The sequence below is a fragment of the Glossina fuscipes genome, unplaced genomic scaffold (assembly GCF_014805625.2).
Source record: "Glossina fuscipes isolate IAEA_lab_2018 unplaced genomic scaffold, Yale_Gfus_2 60, whole genome shotgun sequence".
In the NCBI taxonomy this organism is placed as follows: domain Eukaryota; kingdom Metazoa; phylum Arthropoda; class Insecta; order Diptera; family Glossinidae; genus Glossina; species Glossina fuscipes.
In genome coordinates, this window is record NW_023998432.1 from 1,085,061 (window position 1) to 1,097,854 (window position 12,794).

Here is a 12,794-nt window from a genome sequence, read left to right on the forward strand (position 1 = left end):
AAAGGGCTGCACACAATGATTGCGCTATGTATAAAATCAGTCGAACATACCGCTTGTGTACGTAAACGAAAATCTAATGATTAAGGATGAATTTTTTTTGCAAAAAATTTCTTGTCCCACAAATCATTTAAAAAATTTTAAATTACAGCTTAATTTGAACGCGCAGCTTATTCTATTTTGATAGTTCGTGCGTTATGCACAACGCATAACGTGTTCGTCTTATATAATAATATGGTAACATCTATCTCATATATAATCCCTTGTATTATTTTTTATCTAATCAACCTTATTTGATACTGCAAGACTTCTTTATCTTTCTAGAATTTTCGTAATAACAAAATTCCTTAGACTGGTAACGCTGCAGAAAAAAGACAATTTCTTACATGCATATATTTCTACATCTATAATTTTGCTTAATTTTATAAAAAAAATTGTGTTTAAAAACAAAATTTTTTTATTATAAATTGCTATATTGGGAAGAAAAAAATTTTTAGGTAACTCAAGATTCGCAACAGTAAATTAGACGACGAAATAACGACACCTGCAAAAGAACTAAACAGCGTTAACAGAAAATATAAGATAAATACGAATGCAGAGAATGAACACAAATTTAATCAAATTAAGACAATAGAGGCAAAGAAGAGATTTTTCACTGCATGAGATAGTTTTATTTAAAGAAAAACTGAGAAAAGAAAATTAAATAATCCGAAATTAGTGGTCGACTTGTAAAGAAAAAAAAAAAGCTGAATATCGCCTAAAAGGTAAATTTTGACATAGAAAAACTTTATTCAAACAATATTTTTAATTGTGAAACAACAATAAAATTCACATATTGCCATCGTGTATATATATATATATATATATCGTGCCATATATATATACCAATAACATGTATACAAAAATATCATATATGTGGAATGAATAAAATTTATATATAAGACAAAAAAAATATAGGTATACGTGTAAGAAACAAAGTTCAGTCAATTTGCAATAATAAACTTTTTCTTAAATATGGTTATATGTGTTGGATAATTATCATATAACATATACTTGTTTTTTAAGTGCATAGAAAACAGGCGATGTTTTAATTACAAATTTTTTTTTAAATACGTATGTAGACGGGTGTGTTGCAATATTTGGATTACTCTACATTTCTCATATAAGCCTGCAGGGAGTATTAAGATTACTCGTGAGTCCGTTTGCAACATCTCGCGTAATACATTTCAAATCCATAAAAAATTTAATTTTAATCTTAAACAGTGATTGTCAATCTTTAGAATATTATTACGTTACGCACTAATACAAATTAAAAAAAAAAATGTTGAATCATAAATTTTGCAGATCTTTGACATTCTTTAATTATGTCTATGTCGCGCTTTACAATATTTATATATATATACGCATATATACACCGCAATAGATCGCAAAATACGCAAACTACGCTCGTTTCAAAAAAAGTTCTAACGATGGACTAAATGGCCTCTAAAATGAATGTGCTCTAATTATTCATCTTTTCACTGATATGAAATGCAAAGGGATTCATTCTAAGGCAATTTGTAATGAACTTTTGTAAGAAAGTCATCAATAAAATATTAAAGGAAAAATAATTTATTGATCATTGTTTTGAAATAAATAAAATCATTATAGAGGACAAAGTCAACAATACCCTAAATACCCTACATCACTTCCCTTAATATAAATCCCCATTTATTTTTGTAATGAAATGCCAAAAATTATTCTTTATTTCGAAATGAAGGTAGGCTTTTTATGATAGTCTTATAGTCTTTACTTCTAGAAGTCCGTTTCACATATTTACACTGTAGAAAGAGTCGTGCTATGGCATATATACATTTTCCAATTTTATCTTTTCTCTCTCTTCATTCTAATCATTGCTGTTCTTCAAATAACTTGCTCTGCATTTCACTTGTATTTGTTTTGCAATTTACGCTTGCCTTTTTGAGACTTTTTTTTTTATTGGTTATATCATTGTATACACACTTGTTTCTGTTGGTAAACAAGGGCATGCGCTCCTCTTACAACGACGGAACAAACGTCGCAGCTATTATGACTTTAAACAGTTCATCGAAAAAGTATTTTGAAAATTAAACGCTTTAGTAAAGCATCATAACTTTTTGTAAGCTTGGATTTGAGGTTAATGAACGTTCTAACAAAATTAATTGCTTTTTTCGCTAAATTTATATAAAACAATTCTTTAAATTTTTCGTGTTTTTGTGCGTTTTGGTTAAAAATGTAAAAAAAGAAAACACTTGTTGATCTGGCTATGAGAAGTTTTATATGTTTAATATTGAATTAAGTGAAAGCATTTATTAGCAAACACATATATACCAGATACAAATAAAATTTGCATATTTTCATTTGCTGCAAATGAAGTGAGAAAATTACTGTAAAAGTTTCAAAACAGATTTATATAGGATGTAGCAGCTCGCAGCGCAGGAAGGCAAGGCTTTCAACTCTATTACGAAAACTGATTATTCTTATTTTACATAGATTCTCCAGATTTAACGGACTTGTTGGATTTATTAATGCGTTTAATATCAGAAAAAGCATATCAAATTTATATAATTCGATTTTATGTGTGTTCTGCAAAGGTAGTTAAGTAGAAAACTCCCGTGTGCGTCCTTTTTGGCATACTGTTAAATACCAACTGCTCACTGGTAATCGTTACTCTTGATCTCAAGTGCAACATAGAATGACATTTTAAGCGTTTATCCTTCTTCAACCTGTTACACGGTTCTTTGAAACGATTAACTCGCATTTGCTATCCTTTAACGAGATTCTGCTCTTTTAAGAGATGCATCGAGGTCAGTGATCTTCTTATAACTTTGCACTGGTTTTCTCCTAGCTTTTTATTCGCTCAGAGTATGCTGTTGAGTGCGTAATATTTGAAAACAAGCTTAGAATAAGAAATCATCCATATTTCGGTTGACGGGATTAGAGAGACTTTGTTATCTATAATTGTAGTAGGTTCGGTTGCTAAAAGAATTCAATGGCTCTTGAAGTTAGAGAATTTAAAAAAAAATATAAATATCATATCATCTTAAACAAGGGGCTACTTATGGAATCTATAAAATTGATTATAATATGAAAGTCCGTAAAAAACGACCAGTCGATGATTCAATAATTTAAAAATAGTAATTATAAATATTTGCACATTTTTTTTACCATTTTCCAGGATTAATGAAAAATTTTTTTATTAAATTTATTTTTAATATTTTCGTTTTTCTTTTTAGTTCAGTGATTTCTTTTGTAAATAGTAGAATGTCGATGGATTCTCCTATATCAACGGCACCAGAATTGCCAATGGGTTCGCAAAACATAGCAGAAGGGGACGCTTGGAATGTCACGTTTGGCGCGATTGATAACGATAATACAGATAGTGATAGCAGTTATGTTGTTGTCGGTCGTACGCCCGCAACTTCATCAACTGCCTATTCATTTCCTGGCAATGCTCTGGGCAGCGAATCTATTTCTAATTTAAATGATAAAAAAGATACAGCAGCTGTAACCAATAATGCAGACAATACTAAAACAGCGGCCGGTGACAATAAAAGAGAGGAAGACAAGAACGATGATTCAATGTTTGAGTGTAATATTTGTCTAGATACTGCCAAAGATGCTGTGGTTAGTATGTGTGGTCATTTGTTTTGTTGGCCATGTTTGCATCAATGGTTAGAAACCAGACCAAATCGCAAATTATGCCCCGTTTGCAAGGCCGCTATAGGTAAAGACAAGGTTATACCCTTATATGGGCGCAATAGTACCAAGCAAGAAGACCCTAGGTAAGAAATTTTGAAACCAATTTGTATCTTTCTATATTCATGGCCTTTTAACTAAACTTTGTATAGAAACAAAGTGCCACCACGTCCAGCTGGTCAACGCACTGAACCAGAACCACAACAAGGTTTCCAAGGATTCACGTTTGGCGATGGTTTTCATATGTCTTTCGGTATAGGCGCCTTTCCTTTTGGATATTTTGCATCATCTCTTAATTTTGGTGAACCTCGTCCAGCACGTAATATTTTTTTATTTTATATAAAATCATTTACGATTTGGTTATTTAAAATCAAAATTTTACTTTATTCGTTTCGTTTTCAGCAGCTAATCGTGGTACCACTCAATACGAAGATGAGCAACAACTGTCAAAGCTGTTTTTGTATTTAGCTTTTCTTTGTATCGCTTGGTTATTGTTTGCATAGCTCGACTATTAATTATTTTAAATTCAAGAAATTTAATTGGGATTATACGGAATTTGATTATTTTGAAGGTAATCATAGGAAACGGAACAATATCGCAATAGAAACACAGTAGATGTGCAGTTATATACAAACATTAGATAATCTGTTTGGTAGAAAATTTATATACAGACTAGAACAACAAAATTATCCTTATATATTATTTATATTCATATATATGTATATATATATGAATTTATTTATTTATATATGCTTGTATATATATATAAATATATATATATATATATTAATTTACATATACATATATTATATATATATACATATATTATATATATATAAATATATATATATATATATTAATTTACATATATATATATTATATATATATGAATATATATACATATACATGTACATATACATGTATACATATACATGTATTCATATATATATATATATATATATATATATATATATACTTTCTTTTTTTAAATTTTGGGCATTAAAAATTAAATAAGATGTGAAACATGAATAATCTGTGGTGTTAAATACATATGCAGGCAATGAAAAATATTTGGTTGTTGGACGGGGGTACCGCAAAAAAATTAACTTCAATTTATTTCATATATATAATATATTATCACAATAAAAAGTATCTAATCCAAAACAAATAAGTTTGTATTTACTACTCAAAATGCTAATGAGATATAATCTTTCCATGTTCCAAACAGACGTGTATGCAATCTCCGTATGTGCCTCCGAATGCTTAAAAAGGCAATGTAGGAGAGAGTTGATGTGCATTTGCTCTGACATTCAAGACACAAAGGCCTTGAAAGGGCAAACGATAGGCGCGTGTTGAGGCGCCTTCAGTCATTGAATGAGCAAAATGTTGTGCACATAATATGCGTGCCAGGGTTAAAGAGAGTGTAGGAAAATTATAGGTCCCGAACCTTCCTATGGCATATCACGAAGCCATATTAATGGGAAAAGAAAAAATTAAATCGCCATTAATAAAGTCTTGCGGCACACAAGCTATTAGAATTAAGAACATGATTCTAACCGGGTCTTAGTTCCCTCAAGTACCAGCTAAAAAACATGGATATCTCCTATACCGATTCTACCAAGCAATGAGTGAGACAGCTCACTAAATTCTATGTGAATGTGTGGCTATCTGTAGAATCAGATACCAAGTGTTTGGCGAGCACTTTAAAACGGTGGACACCTTATGGTGCTCCGAACCGAAGAAGTTTTTGATTAATAATTGTGAGACCAATCCGTACGGCGGCCTAATATAATTTTTTTACTCGCCCTTGGACGTAGCCCTCAAATTTTAGGATTCTTATCAGTCGCGCCAGCTTTGAAGTTGGCTTATAGATGCAAGATAATTACACTTTAAATTTTTGTATTTTCAGTGATACGCAACACTAGGTTTACTTCTAACAAAAGATAAACTGTCTCAAATTATGGCAAAAGCCGAGGAAGGGTAATTTAGCCATATTTTTCAATCAATAACAAAGTCAACGTTAGATGATCAATTTATTCTGTCCACGAACACATCCCTAATAAAATAAGAAGTGAAACAACTTGGAAAGTTGCAAAAATATTATTATGGCTTGTAGATCGGTATCTTTAAAGGTTTATAGTTCTCTTTGGGATTCTTATTGTTCGACTATCACGAAAATTATGCCGTATTCCGCGGGGTGATCATATACGAAATCGACTGTCGCCGTAATTGTCGCTTTGTTTTTTTCCATCAAATTTTCCATTAAAATGCATTAATAACTGAGAGAGTCCTAAAAAATAAGTGCAAAATTGACGTTTATTTGTTTTGTACAAACAAAATACATATGTTAAACAATAACAAGCATGCAAAATGAAGTGAAGTTAAATCCAGTGTTTAAATTTTTAGGTTTTTATGGGAGAAAAACGTTATTATTGTTATATGTTCTTTTTTACAGATTTTCCATAAAAATGAATATTAACAGTTCTGTTATAAGAAATTGTTAGCGATTAATTCATATAAATGATATCTGATTCTTCATCATTATATCAAATTTTCTCTTGCATTCCTGTATGCCAAATATTTTGGTCTTTTATGCTTATATTTGAACAAATAAAAAGAAGATTCAGTTTTCTTTTAATCAAAACAAGGAGTAATACATGCAGTATCTATTTAATTTTAATATAAATTTTTGGGCGAGTTACAACTTTAAAAAATATTTTCTATTTTTATTATTATTATTATTATAAATTTAGCCAGAGAATAAATTCTAACCCTAAAGTCTTAAAGCACTAGCATCTAGGGCTATCGGCTGTTATTAAAAAACTCTACCGCACTTGAGGTTTGAACCCACGACTATTGAGTTGCTAGTCGAGACTCTTGCCTACTCGGCCACTCTATTTTTAATATTGTTGTGTATATAAATTTCGTGCTAGCAACCCTCTAATTTATTTAACTTACTGCTTCTATGAAACCACAAAAACATCAACACCACCATCTTTATAGCGCGCGTGGAGTGCTGACGGATTCAAATGACATCTTCAAATGTTTGGTCGCGCCGCACAAACGAGTGCGATGCTTCCCTGCTTTCCTAATCTTTCGCTCCAACTGTAGAATACACCTAGAGAAATACTTTAATACTAACATTTATACACTCCAATGCACCTTTTCACAATGTTACAAAGGAAGTCACGATACATTGTACTGAAAATGTGCACATTAGTTAGCATAATTTAATTTAACTCGATATTTAAAAAAAAACTGGTACTCTCTTTCATCAATATTTTTTTCTTTTTCTTCACAATGTGCAAATGTAATTTTGGATCCGCCTGAGTGGTCTAGGGCAAAAAACCTCTACTAGCAACTGTATTGTTGTAGGCTCGAATTATAATAATAATTTCGGACACAATTTTTTTTTTTATTTTTTTAAATTTTTGAACTAATAATTTTCTAACAGCTGTTTATCTTTTCCTTTCACAATTATTTTACTGCAAAGGCAACTCTAAAGCAAAAATTTATGGTAACATTCCTTGGTTTATATTCAATACTAATGCAAATTTGTTTTCAACGACAGCAATGTTATTGTCGTTAGATTTGACGTATCCCACAGAGCGTACTGGCAAAAATCACCAATGAATTTGCTAACATGATCTAGATTTTATTGATGATTGTCGCCTGCTTATATGATGACTGTCTTGATCTAGTTATGGACTGTATCATCGTAAACAAACGAAATTAATTTTGAATGATGAATGCCATAAATATATCTCAGCCGAGCGGCTTTCAAGGTACGCCTTTGAAATAAGATCTAGTTAACTAATAATTAGTGTTCATATGTTCTTGTTTACATATTCCTATCAAATAATTTAGTATTGTGCTTACCATTTGTGACCTTTTAACCCGAAAAACAAAATAACGCATGTCAGCCTTCTTATGTGCAACTTCTTACTTGCAACTGTTCCACAAATGTGGAAATATAAGCAGAGCTTAACTGTGATGTCAGCCTTAGAATCATAAAAATGTAGCAATTAACAACCTTCAGTCTATTCCGCGCACGGTCAGTCACGGACAGACCACAAACCATATATTTCTTCCAAACACCTGAACAGCTTGTCATGATGCCTTTATTTCTTTTTTTTCGTATTTGGTGTTTAAGCGTAAGGTGGCTAATGAGGAGTTATTTTCGTTTTCTGGTTAAAACCTTCCAAGTGGTAAGCACAATTTTAGACCGCGATACCATGTTGTCTTACAGGAAAAATAAATAAAAACATGTGGTTTTAGAACCAAAAATTAAGGAATCAACGTAAACATAAACAACAAATTTATAAAAAATTAACGATCATTATTTCTTCTTAAGCTTTTCTTCTTCTTCTTTTATTCGAAAAACCATAAGATTCGTCAATTCTCAGCGGCAAGGAGGGAGGGCGCAGAAGAGACAAAGCATGGGCAGAATGGGCGATGTGGGTGGAGAAATAGGGGCTTGTGAGTTTGACGGACGGGGCGCGTGATACAAGTACTTACTACGTTGGAATGAAGCGGAACGAGATAAAAAGAAACGAAATGGAATAAAACTGGATGTAATTAAATGAAAATAAGTGGGAGCAAGTACTTGAGTCATCGGAATGAAACCGAACCAAATTATGATATGCCAGTTTATATTTCCTCACGTATTCGCCTCAATTGGGGGGCCTCTAGCGAAGCGTGGACAACGTCGTTAAAACAAGATGCTTTGATTCAGGAAATCAAAAGGAAATCATGGTTTCAGAACCTAAAAATAAAGAAATCAATATAAATGTAAATAACAACTATATGAAAAGCAAAGACGCAAAAAATGAAAGTAAAACTAAATTTAATTTTTGATTGACTATTGAGTTAAAGTAAAAGGAAAGGAGATTGAAAAAGGGGCATAGAGTTAGACTTCCCTACGCAGTTAAATAAACGAAAAGAATAGCTTATATGTTTTGATTTCAAACCAAATTTTAAATTGAGTAATAAATTGCGTTTATTGCTTCTTTTTCCAATCTTATTTATTTTTTTTTTTTTTGGTATGTTGAAAGGAGATGGAGTAAGCCAATAGATTTGTGGCTTATATGTCCAAATCTTTGTAAGAATAAAATTAATGAAAATATAGTTTTACAAATTTTATATCATAATAAAATGGTTTACCAAAATTAATTAACTTAAAATATGGTCTAATAATATTAGTAATTTAATATATATTTTGCTTTTTGTAAAGTTATATTTGTTTAGTATCTATATAAAGTTTCGTGTGGGTTTTTTTATGGCTTTAAAAATTATAATTATTTGTTATAATTGCAGTAATTAATATTATTAATTAAAGCAATTTAGATATAGTAATATAGAATGGTATTGATAAATTTTGTGCCAGCATTCGCATTCATATAAATATTACCAATTAACTTATATAGATTTATTGGAAATTTTTCATTTTGCAATGCCGACGGCAAATTTGCATTTTGCAAAATAGATTATGAGAAACTTCTTTTAACAGACAGATTATGAGAAACTTATTTTAACAGATAATGAGAAACTTGAGGCTCTAACAGAATAAAATGCCGACGGCAAATCGTATTTTGCAATGGATTTTAACAGATTATGAGAAACTTCTTTTAACAGATTGGATTTTAACAGATCATGAGAAACTTATTGTTGTAATTTTTAGTCACGATTATGTATAAAACGTAACAAAAAAATAAAAGCGGCCGTAATAACTGGAGTGAGCATGTTAAATGTAATTGTGTGTGTGTGTGTGTGTGTGTAATTGTGCTTGTTGAGTTCTTGAAAGTTAAACAGTGTTGCAAACTTTGGCTGAAAACGAAAAGCAATGCTATGGTAATAGAAGATTATTAAACGCAAAAACGAAAGAAAAAAAAGGAAAGAAGAGGAAAAAAAAATTTTAAAAGGATAAATTAGCTTTTCTAATAAAGCAAGTTAGTTCCCCGAGATGACGTACATTTTTTGCTGCAAAGAGATCGAGGAGATAGCCATATAACTTGAAGAAGCTAAAGGAATTTCTAATGCCATCAAGCCTGTGACATCTGAAGATTAGATGCTCAGCAGACTCAACAAACTTCATTGCAAACTTCACAAACATCACATGGTATAGCGCGAATCGTTTTTAAATAAACTTTGTCATAAGTATGACTACTCATGAGTCTATAAAGAATTTTGATTTCCCAGGAATTAAAAGAAGATACAGAGAAGGGTTTGAATTGAAATGTGGGATTTAATTTATAGAAAAGACGATTTGATTTAACGCGCGCGATTTCTTTAAATTCGTCGTTTAGCTGTTGAAAGATGTGGTTGCGAATTGCCCGAATTGTTTCATTGGGAGTATATTTGATGGACAAAATTGTCCCATCGACACGAGCTCTCCCTGCATGAAAGTCGGCTTTTTCATTTAAAAAAAAGCCGCAGTGGCCAGGTACCCAAACGAGTCATCCACTTGAGATTCATACAACATTTTATGAATATCAAATACATATTGATTCTTTGCATCTCTTCTATTTATTAGAAGTAGAGCTGACCTGCTGTCAGAAAAAATAACGAACCTTCTGATACCATCGGAAATAGCAGCCTTAATAGCATGTCGAATGGCGAGCAACTCAATAAAAGTAGAGGAAAGTTCCTCTTCCACTTTAACTCGATGTACTGTTTCAGATAGATGTTTCACGACCGAGAAGCCAGATACATTATGACCGACGGAGCCGTCAGTGGCATATATATCGTATCCGTTGTTGTAGTAAAAAAGGATCTTTTCTTGGCATAACATCCTCATACAAGAGAAGTTGAAATTTTGTTTTGAAGTAGAGATCGGTTCGAGAATGTTCATGAAGGCTCTGCATTTGCTGGTAATGAAATTCAAGGGGGGAATTGAATCTAATTTATCAAAAATATGACGAAGTTTTTGATAGCAAATAGTATAGCTGCAAGTGACAGTGTCACTGAGAGATGTAATTTCCTGAAAAAAGGAAGGATTTATGATCTTGACTTTAATTAACTCCTTGGCAGTGCAAAAAAGGGCTCTTTTGGAAACGGGCCACTCACCAGATATGACATTGAGAATGTGTTGAGGAGTTGAGGGGGTCAGTCCAGTACAACGCTTCAATATTCGGTTTTCAAATGCTTGTATACGTTTTTCAATATATTTTGGGAAATTGCAACATGTGGAATGTCCAAATTCAATTTTGGACCTGACTAGAGATTTGTAAACGGTCAAAGCGTTTTTGGGAAGCAAGCCTGCCTGATTGTTTGTCATGAGTTTGATGATGTTGCATCCAGACTGACAATCTTTGAACGCCTTTTCATAATGCCCACGAAAGGTTAAGCTGTCATTTAAAATTCTCCCAAGAAATCGAAGAGAATTTACCTGATTAACTTGGGTACCTTTGATAAGAAGTCTGATTTCACGTTTAGAACCTTTGGCAAAGTAAATAGTGTTTGTCTTGCTGGGGTTAAAATATAAATTAAGATCAGCGCATGCATCGAAAACCAAGTTCCCTTTCATCGAGAGCTTATTGACAGCAGCTGAAAAAGATGAGTCCGCAGATACAATTAAGAAATCGTCTGCATATTGAAAAATATGAGTTTTGTCATCTTGAAGATCATGAAAAGAAACTGCGTATAGATTGAAGAGTATGGGGCTTAAACAACTGCCTTGTGGGATACCACCGTATATTTTAACTTTTTCAGTACCCATCACCAACACACGCTTGGATAAAAAATTTAGTATCCACAACCGTATTTGAAGAGGAATCGAAAAGTTTAAGAGAATTCTACCAAGCTTAATCAAGTTGACACAGTCATAGGCTTTGCTGATGTCCAGGGAGAGCATAACAACCATTTTCCCTGCTTTTTTTAAGCTGGCTTTGAGAAAACACAGTTCATTAACGCACATTTTCGTAGATTTGCGTTTTGGACAGGCGTAAGAACGAGCTGGAATAATGTTCTCAGTTTTCAGGAAACCAGTTAGTCTCTCCTTAACCATGAGGTTGACAGTCTTTATGAATGCAGATATCAGTGAAATTGGTCTGAAGCTACTTAAATCATTTAAGTCTTTACCTGGCTTGGGAATGGGAACTATTTTGATGCAACGCAAATCAGAGGGTATAAAGTTGGTGGACCAACAGTTGTTAATTGCATGCAAAAGCATGCTAAAGCTTCCTCCAGACAGTGCTGTGAGCATGTCATACTTGACTCCATCACAACCTGCAGCAGTAGCTCTCTTTCTGGAATGTAAAACATTCATTAGCTCATGCAATGAAAAGGGTGTGTTACTGATACTACTAAAAGGAATTGAAGGCATTGTAATAGGATTAACAATTGGAATGTAGCTCTTGAGCATATCCAAGTATTTTTTATTATCACGGTCATTCCATACAGCACAACCGCTTGATTTTCGACTAGAATGTCGATGACCATTGATATAATTCCAGAAGGAACGTGGGTTGCCGTTACCACATAACTCTTTAATAGCGATGGCTCTATGTGCCCTTTTCGCCTTTCTAACTGCAGACCTCCATTCTTGCAGCTTGGTATTTGCGGAAAAGTGTCGACAGGGAAGGATTCCACCAAGGTTTAGGTGAGAAGGACTCAATGTCAGGGAAGTTGGTTCTAGCAGACATGATCACAGACTGAAAGGCACTTTGAATTGATGGTAAATCAGAAGGAAGATCAACTTTAGACAGACGGTCCATAAGGAAGTTGCGTGAAATGAAATTTTCTACTTTCTTGACGGAATTGTTACAACTGTGGAATATAATGGGGGAGTGCTGACTTTTGCCAATAGAAACATTGGACGTGTTCCAGTTGAAAGATAAAATAGTTGAGTTCGATAAAGTTAGATCCAAGACACTGCTCGCCGTGCGACCGCTCCGGTTACAGTGAAAGGTAGTATTGCCGTTATTTAAGACACTGAAACTGCTGGAATTGATGGCATTTACAAGGATTTTGCCTTTGTTGGTAGAGACTTGATCGCCATACAGGCGGTGTCTTGCATTGAAATCTCCAGCTAGAATCACATTTTGTTCACCGTCAAGAAAGTCGCATAATCTCTGAATCTC

At 32.8% G+C, this 12,794-nt stretch overlaps 1 protein-coding gene across 5 annotated transcripts in view; it reads left to right on the forward strand.

Moving 5' to 3' along the window:
• Positions 1–4,263, forward strand: part of LOC119637728 (E3 ubiquitin-protein ligase RNF185-like) — a 4,501-nt gene extending 238 nt beyond the window's left edge. The window contains exons 1-4 of one of the 5 annotated variants that reach the window (XM_038033946.1): positions 427–761; positions 3,252–3,800; positions 3,867–4,033; positions 4,120–4,263. In XM_038033946.1, the coding sequence (XP_037889874.1) occupies positions 3,280–3,800; positions 3,867–4,033; positions 4,120–4,217 (786 nt within the window). In that variant the 5' untranslated portion in view covers positions 427–761; positions 3,252–3,279 and the 3' untranslated portion in view covers positions 4,218–4,263. Of the gene's footprint in view, positions 1–426; positions 762–1,099; positions 1,190–2,264; positions 2,459–3,251; positions 3,801–3,866; positions 4,034–4,116 lie in introns of those variants that run through there. The other 4 variants (XM_038033942.1, XM_038033943.1, XM_038033944.1 and 1 more) reach the window with 4 other exon arrangements.
• The last annotated feature ends 8,531 nt before the right edge of the window (positions 4,264–12,794 follow it).